This window comes from Paroedura picta, chromosome 7 (assembly GCF_049243985.1).
Source record: "Paroedura picta isolate Pp20150507F chromosome 7, Ppicta_v3.0, whole genome shotgun sequence".
In the NCBI taxonomy this organism is placed as follows: domain Eukaryota; kingdom Metazoa; phylum Chordata; class Lepidosauria; order Squamata; family Gekkonidae; genus Paroedura; species Paroedura picta.
The window spans coordinates 49,096,707-49,123,132 of NC_135375.1; the positions used below are offsets into that span (position 1 = coordinate 49,096,707).

At 42.5% G+C, this 26,426-nt stretch overlaps 1 protein-coding gene across 8 annotated transcripts in view; it reads right to left on the minus strand.

The window, feature by feature from the left end:
- FBXL17 (F-box and leucine rich repeat protein 17) overlaps positions 1-23,217 on the minus strand; it is a 192,093-nt gene extending 168,876 nt beyond the window's left edge. For 2 of the 8 annotated variants that reach the window (XR_013233131.1, XM_077347747.1), the window contains exons 1-6: positions 21,616-23,215; positions 19,278-19,400; positions 18,077-18,334; positions 17,422-17,553; positions 16,089-16,133; positions 12,560-12,634 (exon numbers count right to left, since the gene is read on the minus strand). Coding sequence is in view for 7 of the 8 variants with exons in the window: in XM_077347747.1 (XP_077203862.1) it covers positions 12,560-12,634; positions 16,089-16,133; positions 17,422-17,553; positions 18,077-18,334; positions 19,278-19,400; positions 21,616-22,440 (1,458 nt within the window). In the remaining variant the exon portion in view is untranslated. Of the gene's footprint in view, positions 1-12,559; positions 12,635-16,088; positions 16,134-17,421; positions 17,554-18,076; positions 18,335-19,277; positions 19,401-21,615 lie in introns of all 8 variants that reach the window. The other 6 variants (XM_077347746.1, XM_077347740.1, XM_077347745.1 and 3 more) reach the window with 6 other exon arrangements.
- Positions 23,218-26,426: the final 3,209 nt, after the last annotated feature.

Genomic DNA, 26,426 nt, shown 5'->3' on the forward strand with positions numbered 1-26,426 from the left:
GATTTTGACATGACAAAACTAGAAGTGTTGAAGAGATACTGTGGGACCTCTTAAATGTACCAGCTCCTTTAAAATAATTATCAGATGTATTATCCATACATTCAGATATATACTGAAAATAAGCTTTCCTTTTAATATTTCCCTGTAGATAAGACAACACTGAGTTTATTGTTTCAGGCTTTACATATTCTTTTGTAATACTTGAGATTCTAGCCCACTTCTTAATATTATAGCCATAGTCCAATGTCCTTAATGATAGTAGAAGAGAATGATTTTCATAAGATGGTCAGTACAAACGACAAATGAATAGTACACAGTCTTGGAGTACAGTCTTGACTAGCAGCCCTTAAATATGTGTTTTTCATGTATTAAAATTTCTCTTCATTCATAATAGCATTTCCATAGAATATTGGCAGTCAAAAGATTTTTAATAAACTTAACAGGAATACCTTAAAATATTTATTTGAACTGGTGACAAAATGAAATAATGGTTTTGAAACACCAAATCTTAGAGTAGGGAATCCACATTAGCCATTAAAACAGTACTAAAACCTTTATATACTTTATCATCAAATTCATACTATATGTATTTTCTCTTTAATTCATCCCACTATGAAGCAACATTATGACAGTTAATAACATCTACAGAGAACAAGTTGTACGGCACTTTCCTAACCAAAATTCAGTATATTGAATTAGGATACTACTGTAAAAGAAACAATGTTACCTCAGAAGTGACATACTACCTCACAATACTACCTCACTGTTACCTCACAAGTGACTATGGGGAACCGCAGCTCATGCAGCAAAATGGGTATAATACTTGCTAACATGGCCACTGAATTATTTTAGTAATTTTTATATATGAAATACTTGGAATGCTCAAGAAACACTATATAAAATACATTATACCCAGAATGAGCAACTGCAGTAAAACAGTTCACTGACAGTTATTTTCAAGTGAAAATCTGAACTGCTGCAAAGGATACAGGAACATAGCACTGATACAAGAAAGCAAGGAATGTATTTGTGCGCTGTACAAAACATAACACTTGGAGCAAAACACTGCTGCCTTTAAAAATATATTCCAACGATCATGGTTCTTGATATAAGGAAGGATCCAGATGGTAAGCAGAAGGCCACTACTGGATGTAGCCCACTACTAAGAACTTTTTAAAAACTCCCCATAAATGTATAAACAGATCTTTAAACAGCCCGTGGCGCCACGGGCGCCACGGACTATATAATTCGTTAAGCCCCCTAGAGGTGGGCTTTGTCCGTGATGAGGAAGGGTCCGGGTTGGACCCTTCCTCACGACAGACAATCGGAGGGACCAATCGGCAGGCGCGAAGCGCCTGCCGATTGGTCCCTCCGATTCCCAGGCTGAGCAACTGCGAGCCGCACGCAGCGCGGCTCGCAGTTGCTCCCGGTCTGACGCTGCGGGAGGCGCGAAGCGCCTCGCGCAGCGTCAGACCGCCGCACGAGGGAACCCCCAGCAGTCGCGCGAAGCGCGGCTGCTGGGGATTCCCTCCTTGCCTGTCTGACGCTGCGGGAGGCGCGAAGCGCCTCGCGCAGCGTCAGACCGCCGCATGAGGCAACCCCCCTTTCAAAACCCCTTTTTATAAAGGGGCTTTGAAACTAGTAAAGGGATATTATTCATTCTATACATGTTTTTAAAATGTAATACATGTGAGTAAAAAGTTTTGTTGATCCATGATCATGAAAAATCTTCATACTACACATTTTAGTAAGTAAAATCTCATCTTAAAAAGCACTGATTCTAAATGAAAATTTGAAAATTTAGTGCTCTCCAGTTTTTGAGTGTCACATCATAAAAACAAAGTCTTCATAAAAATATTTCCTATTAATTTTTCCAGGCATCACATACCTAAATTTATCTATTCCATGAAGCATATCCTATTTATGAACACAAAAATGTGTAGCAGACCAAAGGCACACATGGACATGAACACAAAATCCATAGCACTAACAATAAATACACTAGACCTGTGAAAACCATTTGAAAATTCACTTCAAATCATGATCAGAGACAAGGGATAGAACATTAAAATATTTTCTAACATGGAAGAAATATCCCTTTCTAGTTGCATAAAATTAACAGTGAGTAGATGCCATTGCCAAAATATTAAACAACTTTGCTAGGTTCCATACTGCAGGTCATGTTTTTCAGGTGATTAACCCTAGGACTGATGTGGGACAGTACAAGTATCTTACTGATTTGTAAACTGGGGGAAGGGGTAAAAAAATAAAAACCCAACAACATAATAATGAAAACAAAATTACACAGCCAAATCTCTGGAGGCCATGGTGGTGCTGGCTAAAGTTAAATTCAGCTAAGGTCCCCTTGCTTGGCCAGTACGTCAGTGGGGAGGCTCTTAACGGGATCCATGTAACATCTTTGTCATGAAGAGCCTGGGTTTGATTCTGGATGTTCTATATCTATAGAAGCCCAGATCACAAATGTCGTTCAACAGGCATTTTACCACTTTCACCAGGCTCAACCACTTGCACCCTACTCTCAGTATCTGATCTAACCACCATGATCCAGATTAGACTGCTGTAAGTCATCCTATGCAGGGCAGCCCTTGAAATTACTCCAGAGACTACAGCTGGTCCAGAATGCAGCAGCTCAGGACATCTGGACAGCACACATTACACCTGTGCTCTCCCAGCTGCACTGGCTCCAGACTGGAGACCAAATAGGTTCAAGGTTCCGATTTTTACATTCAAAGGCCTAAACGGTCTGGGACCCTGCATATGCAGGATTGCCTGTTCTGCTAAACCCTCAAAGAGCATTAAGATCAAATTATTAAAATTTGCTCAGGATCTCTGACCCCAAAGTAGTAAAACTGGCCTTCACCAAGGCCAGGGATATTTCAGCCTTGGTCCTGGCTTGGTGGAAAACCCTATTTGGTGAGATCCCTCTGCAATTTTAAATGATTCTGTAGGACCTGTAAGACAGAACAGTTTCACCAGGCCTAAGGTTGATCCCAAGAAACCAGCACCAAGATGTTGGTCTTCCTATCTGAGAAACTATCTGCAAAACAATCTACCCAAACACTGACCAAGCACCCCCCCCCCCAGTAAAATTCTAGTTATCATGAGGAAGGGGGGATTAACAATTTTTATGTTTTATTGTATATTTTAATTTATTGTAACCAAATGTTTTTAATTTCTGATGTTACCCACCCTCAGACTGGCTGTGCAAGTCTCAAAGCCAAAACTAAAATCCTTATTTCTATGTTTCGAGTTATGTGTTGGAAGGACTACTGTGATCATCTATCTGATACACAACAAACAATAATGTAAATGATGCTATAGAGTATAACAGTAAAACTGAGATGCTCCAGAGACCAGCACCGAAGAGAATTAAGTTGAAATGAGCAGACAGCCACATTTGCAGTATATCACACACAGCCCTCTGGGTGTACTAAAATTAATCTGTCAACAGATTTCAGCACCTATGTTTTTTCCTTACATTTAAACAAAGAAAGGTAAGTAATTTTTTACAACTATTTGTATTCCAACACGAAGCTTGAAATCTGTATCAAATAAACTACTATTTAAACCACATTTGACTTGTATCTTCCCTAATTAAATAAACATACTTGTTGGTATCGGAACATAACAATAGCATGGGATACTTTCAGTGTTTGACTGAATACAAGTCATGTGGAGAAATATATTTTTCTTTAGGGATTTGAAACGAGAAAAATTTTCACCTTGAGTTTTAAAAAACTTTTATCTTTCTTGACAGAGGACTACCAGGGGCTGGGGGTGGGAGGTCAATTGCTCACCAGCACTACCCATGGTACACATGGATTGCTATGGTGTAATGCTGAAATCACACACAAGCATACACACCCTCCAGCTACAAAGGTGAGACTCAGCAGAGAACAGAGATTTTGAAGATGTTAAGATGCTATAAAGACTTCAAGTAAAAACTTCTGTAACCTGTTCTGATCTGGGTAGTGGAAGAAGAGAAGAGTCTTGTTTGGGCTGATTCCATCAAGATAGAGCGAGCTCTCACCTGGGATCTGCTGGAGGAGATCATTGCCAGATACAGGGCTGCAGGCCTGAGCAGAGACTAGAAGGCAACTGGAACAATTTAAAACCACTTCTAAGCTAGAGAGTCTGTCTTAACAACTACTAGAGCATGTACAGACATGAGGAACTGTGTTTTCCACTTTTCTTTTTGATCACTTGCTCAGACTGAGAGTATTTGAGAAGATTTTTAAAAAATAAGTGTCAAATGCTGCCATCAGTTCTCTATACCTCATAGACCTGCACTGTTGTAGATATGCTTTCTTAAAAGGAGTGCTAGAAAGAAAAAGAGGGACAGTGAGCAAATGGCTACACCCCCAGTGCCATGCCACTTGTACCCATAGTAATCAGACATTGGGTAGCAGGAGACACAGGCATGAACAGCAGCACAGAGAAGGGTAGGTTAGTCAAGCCTGCAAGGTTAGTCAAGCAAACATGATAAATCAGATCATGTTCTATTTGGAGATCAGAAAATGTTCAGACTCTCTACAAAACCTACATTAATGAATCTAAGTTTTTATAAAGGTGTCTTTGCTAAACCACCGCTAAGGCTAACAATAGAGAAGACTGAAGAATTCAAGCTGGAGAGAGAAAGAGTACATGTCCCCAAGTATAATTTCCAATGTTTTATTGCTACATTATTAAAACTGCATTATTTTTAAAAAGGTAAAATTCATGTGATATTTACGTACATCAATTTTCATTATTTGAACACAGAGCAAGAATGTTAACTGCAGCCAATTTCCAGGACTTTACTAAAATGATTAAAGACTGAACATCAAACATTTGACAAGGTGGAACAATACGCACCCTACAGCTAAAAGCTAAGAGTAATGTGTTACTTTATTTAGCCTAAAGCAGTGGCAGATGTAAAATGGGAAATCCTATGTAGTTAGAAATAAGCTGAGTTTGGTATTAGTAAACACTGAGGTACCAAGTATTTAGTAACAGAAAAAAAATGCATTGTCGAAAAATTAGAACATGTATATCTAGAATCTATTACTTATAAAATTTATTCACCACCAAAATCAGTGTGTATATACTATTTAAAACAGCTTTAAAACAGCTTAAAATTTGTTCTTTTCAGCACACAAAGCTTTAACGAGGCATTTAATGAAAGAATTTTCACAGTAAACAAGCTTTGAACACATTTAACTTAAAACTTGTGTTCCTTTAGCAGTCATTTTACAAGCTTACTTCAAAATATTAGCATATCTTATTGTTTAAAAATTGCTCATATTCGAGCTGAGTTGCAGATGTCCATGATACATTTTGTTCCAAGGCAAAATAAGTTTGTTCAAATTAAAGAAATATTGAGGATCATCAATAATGGAAATGCAACCTTCTTTGAAGAGGTTCATTTTTTAAATAAATTAGACCATCCCAGAGGTCATGAATAGGTACATTTAACAAGCAGGGAGAGATAAACACTAATTTCATAAGAAATACTATACCTCAATTCTCAATCCTTCTAACTTCAGGAAATATTTTCCACAGTGAATTGGTTACTGAGTAGCACCCATACATTCATACGTGAACCAAAGTATATTGAGTGTTCTTTGTTGTTTTCTAGAGGATATATTCAGTTCAAGTGGAGCACTGGACAGGTCAGACTGTGGAGCAAATGATGGTACATCTGACAGCTTCATATTGCATTTCTTATGCAGCAGTAGTGGGAAAGCTGTCTTTCTTGACAACTTATCCATTACTATGCTTCACACTAAAGAATCTAATGAACCTAAAGGTTCCCAGCAGCACACTTCAGAACCCACAATAACTACAAAGAAGCATTCTACAATCACTGATACCAAGCTCAAAGCATGCATTCTAATAATGCTTTGAACTCATCAACATTTATTACAATCAAAGATCAGTCAAGTAGTTTTCCAATAGTTTACACAGTAAAATAAAATTAATAAACAAGAATTAAAATTCAATAACTTAAGAAGTTATCAAATGGTTAGGAATAACTGCTTTCTTATGGCCAAAGTCTCAGCACAGAATTTGGCCATTGTAGAGGTAGTCTCCTTAAATTGGTTGCCAAGAAGGAAACACATTTAGAATATATCAAATGTTCCTGAGAATTTAGATAGAACAGGGATGAGATGTGCAGAATTTAACATCCTTGCAAAACAGGCAGTATAATATATGTTTCACTGTTTCAAATGTGTTCAACTGGAAGAAACAGACGTTAGAAGTAGGAAATGTATAAATATCTACCTTCCAGTAGCACTGAGAGCGAGCAATTAAAGCAGGATTAGGTGAATGCAGCATTTGGGGAATTTTAGAGTGTAAAGACAGCTAGCTGTCCTGAAGCTTTGGCTATGATTCACTACCACATGTGTCCAAGCTCTGTCAGTTAGAAGAGCTATGTCCCAGATATGTGGTTCAAGCAGTTTTTCAGCTCCTGAGAACAAGAAAAGTTAGGAAGGTGTAGCTTATTTTCAACTGCAACCGCCTAACCTGAGCAGTAGCTATCTGAAAGAATTAATGGGGTTAATCCAGTTGGGTTAGTTAAGTCTCAGCTTAAGCCAGAAGCATATTATTTGGTACCAAGTACAAGCTTCAAATGACACTTGCCCTTGCAGCCAGGTCATCTGAACCCTGCATGAACCTATCAATTGAAATACTACACCTAGGTCTTCACCTGCTCTATGTCATGTCCATCAATCTGCCAGTTATGTTTGACATATCTCCTATAGAAGCCTAAAATTTTGGGTTTTGAAAGTTCATTAGTTTTTCCTCTTTACAGTAAGCTGTGAGAGCCCTACTTCAGAATGGGATAAAATGGCTGCGTTATCCGCATAGAGTAAGGTGGCATCTGTTTGCTAGATTTGGTGGGTGGAAGTCTGGATTCAGCACAGCTTGAACACTTGAATTGATATAAAAAATTAATTAGCAGAGGGGCCAGAATACAGCTTTGCCTCACTATCCTCTTGACAGGGACCCTGCCAGATAGGTGGCTCTGTTGGCTGTATCTTATAGTCAGGAAGTTGTGTTCATGCAGCATAGGAATAAGAACAAGTAGTCTGAGACCACTGAGGATCCACTTCTAATTTAGCCCATAATATATCTCCAATACTTTCAGAAAACATTCTAGTTTGGACTTGGGGCCTACATCCTGGAGAAAAGTTTCACCCATATCTGTCCAGAAGCCATCAGCTACCTTCCCTATGTCACGGTGACTGCTGCACATGCAGAATATTCAGCAGGTAGAACACAGACTGCAACAAAATGGGAGTGGTAGTCTCATGTATAAAGGGCCCAAGGTATTTAAGATATACAACATATGCACAGAATATGTATAAACCAATACCAAATTACCTGTCCAATAAACAAAACCAGCAAACAAGTTGGAGAACAAAAAGAAAAGTAGCACAATACTCAGGTAGATTGTTTAGAGCTTAAGAACCAAAACTTCCTGAGGCAACAGTGATCAGTTTTCTATAGAAGGGGCTACTACACATGGTCTTAGTTACAGGAATAAACTTTAATATGTAGTATTGCAATTTAAGAGAAACAGAGCCTTGAAATTCATGGTTCCTATTTGGTAGGGAAGGCGGATTTAGATTGGTGGCCATCAATGAAGACATGGGTTGCTATACAGAGGAATTGGAAACCATCTGCACTCATCTCTTGCCTTTAAATCCTCATGAGATGTCACAATGTTGCAACTTGATGGCACTTCGTTTACTGTGTTAAATCAGGTAAGTGAAAAATCTTTATCTGATATTTAAGGACAATATTAACTATGTTTTTCAGTCATTCACCTTTCCCCACTGGTAATCACTGCTAAAAGCACACAAATCCAGTAGATTTTGCACTGATTCCCATTCAAGCCAGAAACAAGGGAAGCTAAATATTTCAACAGCTTGTTATAAATGGCACATTGAGAGCTTTCTGCAGGGTACTAGGCATAATACAATCTGACCTTAATTACTTGCTTCACCACCACCTTAACCAGTATTTTAAATCTTTTATCGCCTGGAAACCCAGTTATTTCAGGCAGAGGGAGAGATGGACTTAAGTATCATTTGAACAATAACAAAATGTGATATAATGATACCATTCAAAATGCTATTGCTAGTTCAGTAGTTTCTATAGTGGATAACTATGGGCCTCAGAATTCTTTTCCTAAACCCATGATCCTTTAAGTGAAGATCTGAAGGGTTGAACCTAGGACTTTCTGCACATAAAACTTGTGCTGTTTTGAAGCAACACAGTTCCTCTGGACCCAGTATAGGCACTCCAGTGCCTTGCTTAGGTCCTAGAATCACAAGAGTACATTACAGTAGTTTCAGAGATTGGGGGTGGGGGGGGGGAGAGATTATCAAACTGTTGGACCTGGCTCCTCTTTATGTGATCCTCAGGACATTAAAGACCTCTTGTCCTGATAGAAAAGGCTCATATTTTGGGGTGGGGCGAGTGTGACTCAATAAATCTTCCAGGTAACAGAAGAATTCCTAGGTTCCAACTATGTTAACATTAAACATGAAGAGTTCTTGTCTTCAGAGTCTTTAGACCTCTATTCTGTTCCCAAGAGACCTTGAGCTCTGTTTGAATTTTTTGGACATGTACAATTATTATTTCAAGGCTAAGGAAGTCTTACAACAAAACTAGACATTACCTAGTATTGATTATTATTAAAGACTCTGTGTTTAATGTTAACATAGTTGGAACTCAGGAATTCTTCTGTTAACTGCAAGATTTGAGCCACATAGTTTTTTTCCTTAATTGCACACATCCTCCTGTGAGTATTTCCACTTTTTAATCTTCATTCTCATATATACATTCAGCATTGGGAGTGGTGAAGGGAGGGCAGTATACAAATGTAATAAATAAATAAATAAACAAAGTATATTGTAAATTGCTTTGATCAATTAATATACTAACATCTTAAATGAGTAAATGACAACTTGCTGGGCAGGTGCAAGTGCAATAGCACCAGCCATCTGAAATTGTATCAATACAAGAAAGAACCATCAGGGTGAGATCACTGAGAATACAGATGACACCCTCCAGGTGGGACCTGGGGATCCTCTGGAATTAGACCTCATATCCAGACTACAGAGATTATTTCCCCTGGAGAAAATTGATGCTTTGAAGGATGGATTCTGTGGCACTGGACCCCACTAAGGTCCCAAAGTCCTCCCCAGGCTCCATCTCCAAATTTCTAATAGTTTCCCAGTATGGCTCTGGCAACCAAAACCCTCCACAGTGCCCAGAGGGGATCTGGCAACCCTAACTGAGAAGCATCCTAACCCTAACCCTCCATTTTACTCAAGATTTAGATGTACCAACCACAGCTGTATAACAGCACACAAACATCATGCCCATATAAGTACACAGCAACAGCAGCAATTTACAACTAATGCAATAACAGTGTTCACTCAATTCTATTTTGCAATTAACAGTCCAGCAATGTACAAGTTACAGAAAATATTTATTATTTATCCATAGCAGTTAGTAAAAAAAAAAGCCTTAAAGCCCAATTGAGCTAGCAAAAGTAACCCGTGCACTCATACACATTTAGTTCAGACACTGTTATCAAGCTGCAATTTAGAAAGGACTACTACATTTAGAAATTTGCACACATTCAAGTACAATAAAATAATTCTACAGGTAGAACATTTTGTATCCCTTTAAAACAGATACTAATTTCATACACAATTCTAATATACGAAAATCTTTTGAACTTTGACCCCTGAACAACACAACCCTGAATAGCTCAAACATTCAACTCCCTTGAGTTTAAATTCTAACACTGTAAAAGAAGTCAGTGCTTTTTCATCTCTGGCCTCTCACCATCTGACAAGTGTTCACAGGGAGATGCATTGATAATCACTGCCCACTTGGAGATTTATGACCAGTCAGCATCACAGTCATTGCACTTCCAACCATCTAAGATTGTACCCAGGACACTAAAGCATGCCATTCCCATTTGTAAAGTCAATAGTGCCACCTAAAGGTCAACAGACTAGGTACAGTTTGCATAGAAAAGTGACAGGCTGTCTAATACTAGTAACTTAAGTTATAGACATTGTAGCCAACTGAAGTGCAAGAAATTTAGCTCTGATGTACCACTCATCCCAAAATGTTAAGCTGTGTCATCTTTTGGAACTGTCTGAGGAATAAAAGGCAGACTCCATTGTTTTTCTTACATGGTTCTCCAATTTTGTAACCTAGCTTAATTTTGTTATATATGTGATTTCACTGCATTGTCCTGCAATTTTATAATCTTGTTTTATCTATTCTCTATTTTTAAGTATATTGTTCTTTAAGAGCCAGTTGGGTAGCAGTGAATGTGTTAGGCCAGTATCTGGGAGACCCAAGTTTCCCTACTCTGCCACAGAAATGTGTTGCATGACCTTGGGCCAGTCATATACTTTTAACCTACCTTAACAAGTGAGAGAGTGGGTGTTATGTTTGAAAGGAGAGCATTTCCATGCTGACAGAGATGCCCGCCTATTGTAAAAAAAGGAAATCTAAGAAGTCTTAAATGAGCGTACTATGGAGAAAAACATTCCAGGCTAAGGCAGGTTTCCATACACAACAGCTTAGAGGAGCAAAACAAGAAGTAAGATATCTGGTTGCTCAAACAAAGCACCACAATTTATTTACTTAAAATTATTTACTTATACCACCCCCCTCTACAATCAGGCTTGGGATGGCTTACAGTAGCAATTTTGGTGTAGTAGTTAGGTGTAGTTTGGTGTAGTGCTTAGGAGTGCAGACTTCTAATCTGGCATGCCAGGTTCGATTCTGCGCTCCCCCCACATGCAACCAGCTGGGTGACCTTGGGCTCGCCATGGCACTGATAAAACTGTTCTGACCGAGCTGTAATATCAGGGCTCTCTCAGCCTCACCCACCCCACAGGGTGTCTGCTGTGGGGAGAGGAATGGGAAGGCGACTGTAAGCCGCTTTGAGCCTCCTTCAAGTAGGGAAAAGCGGCATATAAGAACCAACTCTTCTTATTTTTTTTTAAATCGTTTAAAGAGTTAAAAAGACAGATTGCCATGGCCTCAACCATAGACTTGATGGAAGTGTGCTATCTTGCAGGACCTACAGAACTTTGACAGCTCCATCAAGGCTCAAATTTCAATAGTCAACTCATTCCTACTGGCTGGAGCCAGGGCTGAAAAGGTCCTGGTTCTGACTGAGGCCAGGAGGACATCTTTGGGCCAAAAACCACCAACAGGTTAGTACTTGCAGAGCACAATGCTCTTTAGTGAATATATTGGGAGAGACAGTCCCTTAGGTATGCAGAGCCCAGACTGTGCAGGGCTTTGAAGGTCAATCCCAAAACACTGAATCTGATCTGGAATTCAACTGGCTACTAATGCAGCTGCTGGAGAGCAGGCCCTCCATGATGTCTTCATAAGGACCCAAGCAGTGCCATTTTGTACCAGTCTTAATTTCTGAGTCAGGGTCAAGTCACAGCCACACATAAAGTGAACTGCAGTAATCCAATCTGGAGGAGACCATTACATGGGTCACTGTGGCTAGGTCTCCCAAGGCCAGGTAGGGTGCTAGTAGTTTTGCCTTGTGTAGGTGGTAAAACTCCTGACATACTATACTTGTGATGCAGATGAGCAACTATAGCATGCCAGATGTAAGCAGCTCAAACAACAATTTGGACTGCATCGAAGTTTGATTGTGTCTTTCCAATCTGCGTATCTTCCATGCAGCATTAATTCTGATGCCACTCCAGAGCACCTCGACAGGGCAGACTTGCAAGACAATGTCCTAGTTAAGATTATAATCACTGAGAAAACAGGTAATAGATGAACTTGAAGAAATAAGGGAAGTAATGTAACAGTCCACTGTAAAAGTCAAAGCAATAGAACAACTTAACTCCCTTAGCCATGAAACCACTCCTGTGCAAATGTATTGTTACAGCAAATGACCTGATACAAGTAGCTAAAATGTGTGCCTCTAGTGTAGATGTCTCTGCCATCAAAGCTGGCCACAAGTAGAAATATTCAGACTTAAACCCCAAATTCCTTATACTGTGCTAGAAATCTAGATATAATTTTATGCTACATCTCTTAACATTTTGCTTAATTAGAATTAAACATACATAAATAGATTTGTGGCCAGTATAGTAAACTGACTGCCAAACTATGTGTAATGTGAAAAAGATTCTACTGTTATGTGCTCTTCAGCCTGAAAATGCTTGAAAAAGCTTTGAACCATTGCATTTTTTTATTTGCACACGCTTACTTTCTATGCTGCAGGCCCATGCATAAATGTACATGCTGTGAATGTGTAGGTGCCAATAAGAAAGACTTTAGTTATTACTGTTAGTTGCCTTAGAAATCTTTGAGCTGAGATGAATTTTTAAACAAATGCCAATACAAAGAGCCAAAGGGGCATTACCCATAGAACAGAATATAAAGCAGAATCCTAAAAAAAACAATTGAGCTATAGGGTAGGAAATTCCTGAAACACTGAACATTCAACATCTCTAGAAATAAAGTGTTTTATACTTAACAAAACCCATAAGGCTTGTCCACTTCTGCAGTGCTTGAAAGGTAGAACTCGAGGGCATCCAATGAAGCTGATGGGCTGTAGATTCAGGATCGACAAAAGGAAATATTTCTTTATACAGAGAGTGATAAGAGAGTAGAATTCACTGCCAGAGGATGTAGTGATGGCCATAGGCATGTTAGCCACCTTTAAAAAGGGATTAGAGTGATACATGGAGGATAGGTCCATCAGGAGCTAGTAGCAATGGTGACTAAAAGGAACTTTCACATTCAGAGGCAGTAAACCTATGATCACCAATGCCAAGATGCAATACCAGAGGAAGGCTTTGATTACTTTGCTCTGTTGCTGGATTTCAGCCTATGAGACAAGATGCTGGACTAGATCACAGTTCTGATCCAGCAAAGCTCTTCTTTTGTTCTTATGCATTTACTCGTCAAGACAAGCACAATTCCTAAAGTGTTCCTCAAGATACCTTCACAAATTTCACTCCTGATACCCATAAGAACCAACCATCCTCAAGAATTTTTTGTGGAGTTTATCACTAAATAAAACTTTACATCCTTAAAACGTGACAACGTACTATGCTAATTTACAAGACTGCTCAGATTCTGCCTGTGATACATCTCTGATAAACTTACCAAAGCTAAAGCAGTTGGCATTGTTCACAATCAATCTGAATTTTCAAAAGTAATTTGCAGTAGTTTAGAAGCCTTTTTTCCCCTACACAGCTGGTGCATTTGTCTCTACGAATAGAATCACAGAATCATAAGAGTTGGACAGGACCTTCAGGGTCATCTAGTCCAACCCCATGCACAATGCAGGAACTCACAACTGCCAACCTACCTAGTGACCCCAATTTCATGCCCAAGTGATCCCTCCACCAAACATCTCCAGAATCCAGCATGGCCTGGAAGAAATTCATCTACCATCCCACAGCAGCAATTAGCAATTCCTGGGTCTGCAAGAAAGGGCCACAAGAGACAAACACTGGCACTTCCTTTCCTGCCCACCCACTCACAATCTGCCTGTTCATAAAATCAGCATTTCTGTCAGATGACAGTCTAGCCCAGGGGTAGTCAAACTGCGGCCTTCCAGATGTCTATGGACTACAAATGCTGGCAGGGGCTCATGGGAACTGTAGTCCATGGATATCAGGAGGGCCACAGTTTGACTACCCCTGGAGCATCTGCTTAAAAACTTCCAAGGAAGTAGAATTCACCACCTCCCAAGGAAGCCTGTTCCACTGAGAAACCGCTCTGTCAGGCACTTCTTCCAGATGTTTAGCTAAAAATTCATTTGAATTAATTTCAACCAATTGGTTCTGGTCTAACCCTTAGGGGCAACAAAAAACAACTCTGCTCCATCTTCTATATGACAGCCCTACAAGTATTTGAAAATGGTTAACCTATCACCTTAGTCATCTTCTCTCCAGGCTAAACAGACCAAGCTCCCTTCGCCTTTCCTTGTACGACTTGATCTCCAACCCCCTCACCATCTTCATAGACATCCCCTGGACACGTCCCAGTTTCTCTAAATCTTTCCTCAGTTGTGGTGCCCAAAACTGAACACAGTACTTCCAGTGAGGTCTAACCAGAGTGGAGTGATCTAAACACTACTTCTTTTAATACAGCAAAACCTCGTTTGCCTTTTTAGCCACTGAGTCGCACTGCTGACTCATGTTCAGTGTATGGTCTAATACCCCCAGATAGTTCTCACATTTACAATTGCCAAGACAAGTCTCACCCATCCTATAAGTGATGCATTTGATGTTTCCTACCTAAATGCCCAATTTTACATTTTTCACTACTGAAATTCATTTTATTCATTTTAGCACAGCCTGTCAAGATCATCCTGTATCCTGATTCAGTCTTCTGATGTGTTTGCTACCCTTCCCAGTTCAGTGTCATCTGCAGACTTAATAAGCACCCCCTCTATTCCTTCATCCAAATCATTTATGAATATGTTGAACAACACAGGGCCCAGGACAGATCCCTGAGGCACTCCACTCACCACTCCTCTCCAAGAAAATGACTAACCATTTACAAGCACCCTTTGAGTACAATCTGTCAACCAGTCGACCTAACAGTAATAGGATTCATACTGCATTTTACCAACTTGCCAGTAAGTATATCATGCAGAACCTTATCAATAGCCTTACAGAAATCAAGGTAAAAAATTTCCACAGCATTCCCATGATCTAGCAAAGTTGTAACTTTCTAAAAAAAAGAGATAAGTTTAGTCTCACATTACTTGTTCCTGAGAAAGCTATACTGACTCTTAGTAATTAAAGCAATCGGGTGCTCAAGGACTGACTGTTTGATGATTTGTTCTAAAATTTTGCCAGCTATAGACGTCAAGCAGATGGATCGGTAATTACCCGAATCCTCCTTTTTCCCCTTCTTGAAGATGAGGACAACATTTTCCCACCTCCAATCTTCTGGAACTTCACCTGTTATCCAAGAATTGTCCAAATAATGGATAGCGGCTCAGAAATTACATTTGCAAGTTCTTTTAGTACTCTTGGATGCAATTCATCTGGCCCAGAAGACTTTGTTTCATTTAAAGAAACTAGGTGTTTATGGTGATCCTACAGTGATCCTAGGCCACAACTCCCATCCCTTATCACATGAAATGATTTTGCCATGTTGAGCATGACTCCCCTAGCAAGGGAAGACTGAGGAGAAGTAGGAATTGAGCAATTCAGTCCTGTCTTCATCACCTGTTACAATGTCACTTTCTGGTCCCCACAATGGTCCTACCATGTCCCAGTTCTTTTTCTTACTTTAAATTAAATAACCCTTTTTTGTTGTTTTAGCATTTCTTGCTAGCTTAAGCTCATACTGAGCTTTAGCTTTTCTAACAGTCTCCCTACAAGCATTGGTTATTTGTTTATATTCCTCCTTGGTCCTCCTTCCATTTCCTAAATTAGTCTTTTTTATTATTCAGTTCTTTTGAAAGCTGTTTATGAAGCCTGGTTTCTTTAGTTTCCTCCCAGTTTTCCTTTTCAAGGGAATTGTCAGTGACGGTGCCTTCACTTTCACTTTTGAGAAACTCCCAACCTTCTAGGACTTCCATCTTAAGTTTATCTGAAGTTCAGCCTATATATGTGACCACATACAGCTTTTCTCTTCCCCAAGATCATAGTCAAAATCACATGGTCCAAGTGCGCCCACATGGTACCAAGTGCACCCACAACTTTTCCCTTGTCAGCCAGTTCTTCCCCACTGGCGAAAATAAAGTCTTCTTGATCCACAAGCTAAGAGACCTTTAGCTTTTATAATTTGGCACATGCCTTTGGCATGCACCTCTGGCGAGCAAGAGCCTTTTATAGCACAAAAGCCCAACCAGCAGAGGGTAGAGTTAGCGGTCAGCCCTAGGCAAAACTGCCACCTTATACAAATCAGCTAATGCGATTAGCTGCAGTACCCCACCACCCAGGCAAGGAACAGAACAAAAACCAACTCTCAAACAGCCCCCAATCTCCTGCAACCTATATACCCTCACAAACTTCAAGAAAGAAAGCAACACTCACCAATAGCTCCCAAGCTGTCACTTTCTTCTTCTCCCTGGCCACCTGCTAGGACCCACAGTAATGGGTTTAAACAACATGTAGAACGATATTGCTTAGATATCAAGGAAAAAAATTCAGAGTAGTTCAGCGGTGGAATTGACTGCCGAACAATGTGGTGAGCTCCCCAACACTGGCAGTCTTCAAGCAGCAGTTGGACAGATAGTTATCCTGAATGCCTTAGGCTAATCCTGCATTGAGGAGGTGGTTGGACTAAATATGCAGATGACACCCAGCACTTCCTCCTGATGGATGACTGCCCTGACTCTCCCCCAGAAGGATTAGCCAGCTGCCTGCAAGTAGTGACAAAATGGCTCAAGCAGAGTCGTCTGAAGCTCTGCAAAGACGGAAGTCCTGTGGCTGGGTAGGAAAGGACCATGAGAAGAAGCATGTCTGCCCACCCTGGACAGTGTGCAGCTCTCAGCAACTCACTCTGCCAAGAACCTGGGCGTGGTCCTGGATGCTTCCCTTACAATGGAAACCCAGGTCACAAAGTTGGCATTTTACCACCTCTGCCAAACCATGCTATTAGCGCCGTACTTGGCCCCAGAACACCTAGCCACAGTGATCCATGTGATGGTCACCTCTAGACTGGACTTCTGCAACTCACTCTACACAGGCCTACTCTTATCCTTGATCTGAAAACAACAACTGGTGCAGAACGCTGCAGCCAGGATTCTCACTAATACACCATAGAGATCCCACATCCAGCCTGTACTACACCAACTCAGCTGGCTCCCAACTGAATTCTAGATTAGGCTTAAGGTTTTAGTACTTACCTTCAAGACCACACACACTGTGGGCCCAGTATACCTGAGAGACCATCTCTCTGCCTATACCCCCAAAAATCTCTATGCTCTGCCACCTCTAACTGGCCTCAAAAAAGCACGTCAAACCTCAACAAGGGCCAGAGCTTTCTCTGTTCTGGCCCCACCTGGTGGAATGAGCTCCCTGAAGAGATCAGGGCCCTGACCGAACTCCCCCAATTTTGCAGGACCTGTAAAAGGAGCTCCTCTACCAGGCATTTGCTTGAGGCCAACCAACCCAACATCTGGTGGTCCCCTCCTCAGACACCCCCTTCCATGACTGAAATAATCTGACCTACCTAAGGGTTTTGTCAAAGTTACCGTTACCGTTGAGATTGTGTTCTAGTAGATGCTATATTATGACTGTTAGTTTCTATGAGTTCACCCTCCAGAAACCAGTTATTAGAACATGCACTGATGATGCTTTGGAAGGCAAGACATAGGGGAGAAAGGAGGTACAGGCATTTTTAATCTAAATATAAAGTACTTACCAATTTGTTTTCTTGCATATATATTCGTTGTAGCTTTAGACAACCTTTAGCTATGACTATCATTCCTTCATCCGAGATCTTGTAGCACTGCCCAAAATGAATGTCTTTCAGTTCTTTGCACTTGGAGCCCAGCTGCAGATGAAGTTAACATTATATTACATTCAGTGAATCTATGTTATACATTGAAATATTGCACTGATACAGAAATAATTTAAACTCTCTTTACATTAACTAGAAGGACTACAAAAACTAGAAGGAATCCAAAAGTTTGGATTTGCAGGATTTGCCCAGGCAAAAGCAACTACCAGTGGCAGCTAGCTGCTCTCATTTGCATCTATAAACACACACTTAATTCTTTTGAGTTCTTGCCTAGAACAGACTGATTTCCTGCCTTTTTAACCCTTTTGTCATGCTATTTTTCCAAAATATTGTGCATTATCTTCAATGCCATCAGAAAATGCAGCAGCTTATAATAATTACAAATAAATGCATTTGTTTTGACACTAACAACCCAATCTTACACATATTTTCTCAGAAATAATTTCTGTCACATTCAAAAGGCCCTACTCCTAGATAAGCAAACATGACTGCAGTTTAACCAGTTTGAAAATAAAATGCTTAAGTACCAAAAATATCTTCACTACATAAAGGTTACCTGCTTGAGTCCTTCGTCAGTAAGCCTGTCTTGATTACCCACATGCACTTTCTGCAGATGAGGGCATTGCGAGGCCACAGCAATTATAGATGTGTCAGACAGCTGTTTACATCTGTAGGCAGTATACCTCAGAAGTCCAGAACATTTAAATGCGAGCACACAAACTCCAGTATCTGATATATTACGGCAATCTGAAATATTGATTTCAGTTATATTCTGACTTCTTGATGCAATTTTTTCCAGTAATTCATCAGTGACCTGTCAACAAAGTCCAGTTTGCAATATTAACATTCCCATTACTTATTGTTTTTGAACATACACAAGCACAGCCAAAGTCAGATGTGATACTAGATTACTATAACTCATGCAAGGCAGAACTACCCTTGATGCCTCTCTGGAAGCTTCAACTGGTCCAGAATACAGATGTGAAGATCCTCCCAGCAGCACTGGTGCCAGGTTGGGGACTGGATCAAATTCAAGGTTTTGATTCTCACCTCTAAAGCCCTAAATGGTTTGGGACCCTTGTATCCCCAGGACCACTTCTCCCAATATGTCTCCCATAGGACACTAAGATCAAGTAAGCACAATGTGCTTAGGGTCCCTGGCCGCAAGGAGATCCTAGTGGCCTCAACCAGGACTTCTTGGCTCTGAATCAGACTGTGGAATTTTTTGCCAAGTGAGATCAGGGCCTTGAGGGCCTTTCAGCAGTTCTATGGGGTTTGTTAGACACAGTTGTTCCACTGGGCCTATGACTGAGGCCAAGAATAACATCAGAACTGCTGGTCTCTGTTCCCCATTCCACCAAGCTGAAATCTTTACTGAGCGCTTTTCTGAGTTAAGACTCAATAAGGCATGTACTGGGTTTGACATCTAATGCTAGAAGTTGATACCCATAACAGTGGCCCTCTGGTCACCAAGAGAGATAATAATAGATTATGTAATTATAATTCTCCAATAATTTTCCAGTTGCACCTCACCCCTTTATAAACAATACTGCTGTGATCACAAAGGTTAATGATGCATTAGGTCAACACAGTCTTTTTGAAGAGCATCCCTCACCAAGAGACTGCTGCGATCTTCAGACTAAAGTTAAGTATTGCACAAAATTTTCCCCTTGTGGGCCTACAGGTAACACCAGCAGGAGAACAGAAATAGTTTTGAATTACTAAATAACATTGTTTTTCTTTGGCTTCCTTCATACCTGCTGACGACTGCTGAGATCCAACTGTTTCCAGAACTGGAAATCTAAACAGAGATCACGCCAATATTTACAAACTAATGATGCTGAAAGACATCGCTCATTCAAGGATAAGTTTGAAAATATCTATGAAAAGAATAAGAATAATTATATCAGATATCTAGAAATAATTTCTATTAACATATCCAGTTACTGAATAATTGAACTCTAATATCTGCGTTTATGTCTTATATGTGCATCCTAACAGCTGGTCCACTTACTGCTAGCATTATAACCATTAGACTAAGCACTTAATGTACATAGCGCCATTCAAGCTCTACCATAGGAAGCATGTTACACCGATGAATGGCATTATGCTGCGTTTGAGGTTTTGAATGCTGGTCATCAACTAACAGTTGTGGAAGACCATTGCAAGAAGTGAGGGGAAAATGGAAGACAAGCACTTCCATCAGAGCTACACAGTAAGTTACTAGCACATTCTGCTGCCTCATGTACCATTTTCCCTCAGCTCTTTTACTTCTGGCTTGGCAGATGAAGTGTTGGATGGTAGTCTTTCAATACTAGATTTGGCCCAGGATGGACTTGCCAAGTCTTATTCTAGTGCAAGTTTCTGTGATGAATACAGTGTTTGGGACATATACAGGGTTGACATATTAAAGCCATTCTCCTAAACCTAGTGGCTTTCGGTTTGTAAAATATATTAAGGGCTTTTCCTGAAAGAAGGCCAACTAATTCCCTTCAAAAATTCAATGAGAAAATACCCTCTGCTTCTACCAGTTACAGATGTCTAACCTGGAAGTGACCACTGCATGGATCATAGTGCCCAAGGTAGGATACTAGTAGTCGCGCTTGGCCCAGATGAAAAAAACACCATCCAGGTTATCTTCGTGACCTGAGCCTCCATTGAAAGGGAGGCATTGAAGGTCACTCCCAAATTCCTGGCAGTTGGGGCAGGTGTTACTTGCACTCCATCCAGGCATGGGAGCTGCACTTTCTGACCCTGCCCTCCTCTGCCTAGCCACAGGACCTCCATCTTGGAGGGATTGAGTTTCAAACGGCTCTGCCTGAGCCATCCAGCCACTACTTCAAAACAACTGGCAAATGTATCAAGGGGGGTCCTTCCATCAGGAGATAGAGCTAGGTGTCATCTGCATATTGGTGACAGCCCAGCCCATAACTCCAGACCATCTGGGCTAGAGGGTGCATATAGATGTCAAACAATGTGGGGGAGAGAATCATCCCCTGTGGTACTCCACATGTGAGCCCAAGAGGCTCTGACAACTCATCCTCCATAGCAGCCCTCTACGTCTGGTTCCAGGGAAAGGAGACCAGCCACTGCAGCACAGTCCCCCTAATCCCGGTTCCAGCAAAGCGGTAGGCCTCTAATAAGTCCCCGTCCCTCACTGCCAACACACCCCTTGACTTCTTTATACCAGTTGACCTTTCCTCTTACCCTTGTTTGTGATGTTTGTTTTTTACATCTTGTACAGTCTTGCAAGACCCAGAAGATAGCAACACAGCTGGACTCAGATTTGGGGACAAGGAAAGGAAAGAATCATATCTACTTACAGTAACCTATCACAGCTCTCAAAGAGAAGAACAAAATGGATTTGAGTAAACTATAAATGTAAAGGTTAATTTTAAAGATCTTAGCTACCTATCATCTTGATGAGGACTCATAATTTTTGAAGCACTTCAGAGCACAACCGTTCTGCACTTCTGAGAACATGTTCTTAATGCTCTTTCCTCCTGTGGCATTATGGGATAGTTCAGCACAAGCCTCAACCCCAGCCGTTCCAGTAGAATAAATTCACATAGTACTTTTGTCACTCAAAATGGAAGTATTGCTCTCTACAGTCTTCAAGCATTTGCATGTAATGGAGCTATATTACTAGCAGTAACTAAACGGCTCTGGATTAAGTGATTCTCAGATGAGAAAACCTGACTTGTACTATACGTGCATAAACAAGAACAATTGTGTCTTCAACTGGACAACAACTTCATATTTTTACAGCACAGCGTTTTTCAAGATACTAGTCGGTCCCCACTTTATTCCATGGGGCTTATTTCCAAATACAAATGCCTGTTCTATAAATCATACACAGTTCTTGGCAGCGCAAACAGTAGAACATCCATCACTGGTGCTGGACACTCCTCCCATTTAAAGATTATGGCCAAACAACAGGTGGGCAGACACAAGTGCAGAGGATGCAAAGCCACCAGCCAACCACGGAGGTGTGTCCTCTTTTAAGAGCCAGCACCCCAAACAACATGGCCCTCCGGCAAGCACATCCCGACGCGGGCTTCTCCTGGGTCCTTCAGAATGGCCCTGGAAACCCACCTTGAGAAGGATGGAGGGCGGCAGCTGGTTGATGTCCGCGGAAGGCGGCTGGGGCTCGGCACAACAGTCGCCGGGGTTTTCGGGGGGCTCCTCGCAGTCCGGTTCGCGGGACTCCTGCTTCTCCCTCCCGCCGAGCTGAGGCGGCTGCGAGGCGGACTCGGACTGCGCCACCTGCCCGCCGGGGTCTTTGGGCGAGGCCTCAAGCTGGGCGCAGTCCGAGGCGCAGGGCAGCGGGCAGAGGTGCGCCTCGGGCAGGGCGGCCGGTTGGCAGGCGGCGGCCTCCGGGGGCGGCGAAGGGCTCTCGGCTCCCACCCCGGGGCCGGGGGCGCAGCGCGGCTGCTTGCAGGGCGGGCAGGCGGCCAGGCCCACTCCTTTGCGCTTGCACACCATCTCCGCGCCGGCCTCGCCAGGCTGCAGCGCGGCCGCCAACAAGCCCCGCCGAGGAGGCGGCGGCGGCGGCGAAGGAAACAGCAGGCCGGAGAGCAGCAAGCGGCGGCAGCGGCGAGCCCGCGCTTCCCACGCGGCGGCGGCCAAGGGCGACAGGCGCAGCAGACGGCGAGCGGCGCGCTCCTCCGGAGCCTTCAGGGAAGCGTAGAGAAGCGGCGGCGGCGAGTCGCGGCGAGCAGGGGGCGACGGCGGCGGCCGCTCTGGGCGGGCGGGCGGGCTGGCGCTGTGGACCAGGAAGCAGAGCATGCAGGGCCCGCGCAGGAAGCAGCTCCGGTTCCGCGGCGGCGGCGGCACCACCTTCCCCCTCAGGGGGCGACTGCGCCGGCGGCTCCGATCCGCGTTCAGGCTGGTTCCTTTCCGCGAGAAAAAGTGGCCCATATAGGAACCAGGGCCGCCCCCCGGCCGCAGCCTCCCTCGCCGGCCTCAGCAGTGCCCCACGGGCAGCATGACACACGCAGCCGATCCAGAAGGGCACCGGCGACCGGCAACCACAACACCGCAGGCGCCTTCCGGGACGCCCGAGCCGCCGGAACTTCCGCTACGGCTGCCCCTAGAGAAGCGTGAAAAAGGCGCCAGGGCTCCCAAACCACGTCCGGCTGCCCTTAAGACCGTCCATGTGCGTGGCTAAGGAAGGTTCAAGGAGGTAGGAAACGGAAATAAAGCAAGGGCGAGAGACTTCCTTCGGCCGCCAAGTGGGGCCCATCCCCTCCCCCCTTAAAGGGGAAAAGGTGTCATCAATATACAAATTAAAGAGTACCATTCAGGGGACGCGTGCTGCATTGGACAAGCAAGTGCTTCACGGAGCCTTTTTAAGCAGAATTAAAAGCATGCTCAGAGTTTATGCCCGGGAGACCGTAGGTTGCAACTGACCAAGCGGGCTCGTTTCCAAGAATAACTGCTGGGATAAAATCCTGGCAACGTTCTTTCACTGGATTCTATTTTATCTCTCCTGTTCCTCGAGAGAGAGGGGGGGGGCATAACTGGGTCTCAATAAATGAGATCTCAGTGAAAGAATAACGAGAATGAAAGGGGTAGGGTAATGCAAGAGGCGGGTGCCAATCTCCGGGTGGTACCTGATGGTCAACGGCTCTTCAAACGATCAAGACCCCTGGCACACTGGCAGGGGCTCATGGGAATTGTAGGTCATGGACTCCCCTCTCCTAAGGGAAGAGCTGGTTTCGAGGATGGACTCTAGGACGCTATACCCTGCTGAGGTCCCTCCCCAAACCCTGCCGTCACCAAGGCCAAACCCTGTCATCACCGCAAAACTCCAGGTAGCTCGGGTTTTGGTTTTGGTTTTTAAATAGGGGATTGCAAATTGCATCCTTATGCAGGATGACTTCAGAAACTTTCCGGCGAACAGCAGAATGGCGCCTATTGTTCTAAGGCAAATGCGCTTCGAAGACTCCGCATGCTGCACTTGGGAACCGCATGTGCGATCAATTCCTACTAAGGCTGTACCCCTTGGATCTTCACGAACAGTCACCAGGGCAACGAAGGCTCGGCGTTAGTCGCTAAGCAATGGGGTCAATTCTGTTGCTGCGGGCTTGCAGTGTTGCTGCCCCCCTCCGAGGCGGCGGAGGGATTGTCCCGCCTCTCTCTTGACTAAGTGGATTTTCACTTCGAGTCTTCGTTTACTCAGAAAAATAATCTCATTCTCCCTGCACTTCTCCGCTGCTGTAAAAGACCTGAATTATTATTTTTGGATTTCTAATAAGGAAAGAATTTAAAATAAAGGACATTTGATAAATGTACAATGCAAAGTGATCAGTCTGAAAGCATCTTTGAAACAATGCACTGATGAGCATGTCAACAAAAATCCTACCATTTCAAACTTTTTGTATTTTAAAATCAGATAATTAACACAACCAATTGAGGGAATGCTGTGGATAAAAATATACTTTGATTTCAGCGATGCATTTTATAAAGTGCATGTTGAGATTTTTGTTTGGTAAATTCATTGATGTCTGGAAAAGTGTGCCTTAAAGCAGGGGTAGTCAACCTGTGGTCCTCCAGAGGTTCATGGACTACAATTCCCATGAGCCTCGGCCAGCAGGGTCTCATGGGAATTGTAGTCCATGAACCTCTGGAGGACCACAGGTTGACTATCCCTGCGAGTGCTTATTAATTCTATGTTATCAGTAGAGGTGTCAAGTGGTGCATTAGAAGATTCTGTCATGGGTGTACTACACATCATTACTGAGTGAATGGCTTGAAGAAATCCTTAACAAATTTGCAGGTGAGACAAACTGGGGGGAAATACCTAAAATACACAAATAGAATTCAAAATGATCTTGGCCTCAAACTATCAAGATTAAATTCAAAAGAGAGAAAAGCATTTAGGCAGAAAAGTCAAACGCACGAATTCACTTTGTGGTAATAAATGGCTTGACAATCATACATATGAAAAGCCTCTCATGAGTGAAGTCTAGCATAAGCAGATCATGAGTCAGCAGTGTAATATGACTTCCCAAGAGGCTAATGTGGTTTTAGACTGTCTTTAGACTAATGTGGTTTTAGACTAACTAGCTTCAAAGATCGTTCTTAAGAACGGGCCTTGAAAGGGTCCCCTTAAGGTGGCTTTGGGCCGCAGCTCACAGCTGGATCAAGTGGGGTGGACAGGGGCTGGCCAGCTTCTTAGCTGGCCCAGGACAGAGCTCCTTAGCAGTCAGTCAGCAGGCCGGGAGGTCCTCATTAGCAAGCCCTCCACCACCACCCTTTGCTCAGGGTTCTCTCCCCTTACCTCCAGGCACTGAAATGCATCTGAGAGTAAAGAGGCTAGAGTCCAGGGGAAAAGGGCAGCCAACTTTGCACCCTGATTGGCTCTATTCCAATTTGGACAGCCAGACACATTCCACCCCCCAGGCTGTTTCGCAAATATATAGAGAAACTATGGATATAAAGGAACCATGGATAAGGATAGTTCCAGACTACAGACTCTGTACCAGGCCAGATAGGCCTCACCAGAGTACTGTGTCCAGTTCTTTGTATCACATTTTAAGAAAGAGGCAGCCAAACTACGGAAGGACAGAGATCAGAAAAACAAGTCCTGCAAGGAAAAAATTGAGGAATTTGGTGCGTTTAGCCAGATAGATGATATTCTTCAAATACTTGAAGAGGCAAAGAATTGTCCTCTGCTGCTCCAAAGAAAGAGTTCACTCTGATTAGTTTAATGTAAAGAAGGAATGATTTCATTGGAAAATTAAGACCCTAAGAAAAGCTTCCAATGAGGAAGAGTGATTTGACAATAGAACAAATGACCTTTCCTGTACTTGTCAGTGTCAGTTACAGTGTCAGTTACAGTGTCAATTACTGCTGTGAACAGCTTATCTACATCCCAAGGCGCCAAACAGACCAGGATGCGAAAACAGAGACACTGTGGCAGGAAGCCCAGGATGACACCTGGAAGGGGGAATCATCCCTCCCCTGGGAACAGGGACAGATTTGGGCAGGAGAAATGTATTGATAACTGCTTGCTTTCCCGATTTTGAATAGCTTTGACTTCAGAAGTCAGAGTGATCAGAACTACTTCCAATTAAAGCTTTCTATTAAACCAGAAGCCTTGTTGTGAGTCTGTCTGCATTTGACAGTCAGTCAGGTTTCTTCAAAGTGATACTAGGGTATGGGGCTTGCCAGGCTTGGAACTGGTAACACAAGAGTCTTGTTGGATCAGACCAGTGGCCCATCAATTCCAGCATCCTGCCTCCCACAGTGGCCAACCAGCTTTTCTGGAAGTCCAACAACAGGCTGCAGAGGCCAAAGCCTTCTGCTGATGTAGCCTCCTGGCTCTGGTATTCCAAGATTTGTTGCCTCTGAACAGGGAAGTTCCCTTTAGTCTCCATGAATCTGTCTCCTTTTACAGCTATCTTCTGGTAGCAAATTCCACATTTTAGGCATTCACGGTGTAAAGAAGCATTTCCTTTGTCTGTCCTGAATCTACTGCCCATCAGCTTCACTGGATACCCTCAAGTTCTAGTATGTTGGGAGAGGGAGAAATAGTTATCTTTGTCAACAATCTCCACCCCATGCATAATTTCATAAACTTCTAACATATCCACCCAATGGCTTCTTTGTCTGAATTCCTGCTGCAGATATATTTAAATAAACGTTCCTTGCTTGCCTTAATGCTTCTACCAACCTGCTTTTCAAAAAACAAAAAATTGCATGCATATGCTTACAAGCCTCCTCTAGTGATTGGACTCTCTTACCTTTTCAGCTTTCTTATAATTATGCTCCTCATTATTCTAAAGTTTTTGAATGTTTGAAATTGAATGGTTCATGTTGGTTCATGGCCAAACCACCAAGCAAACCAAACTGGAAGGTTTTTTAATGAACCAATCCAATTTGTGGTAATAGTCCCACTA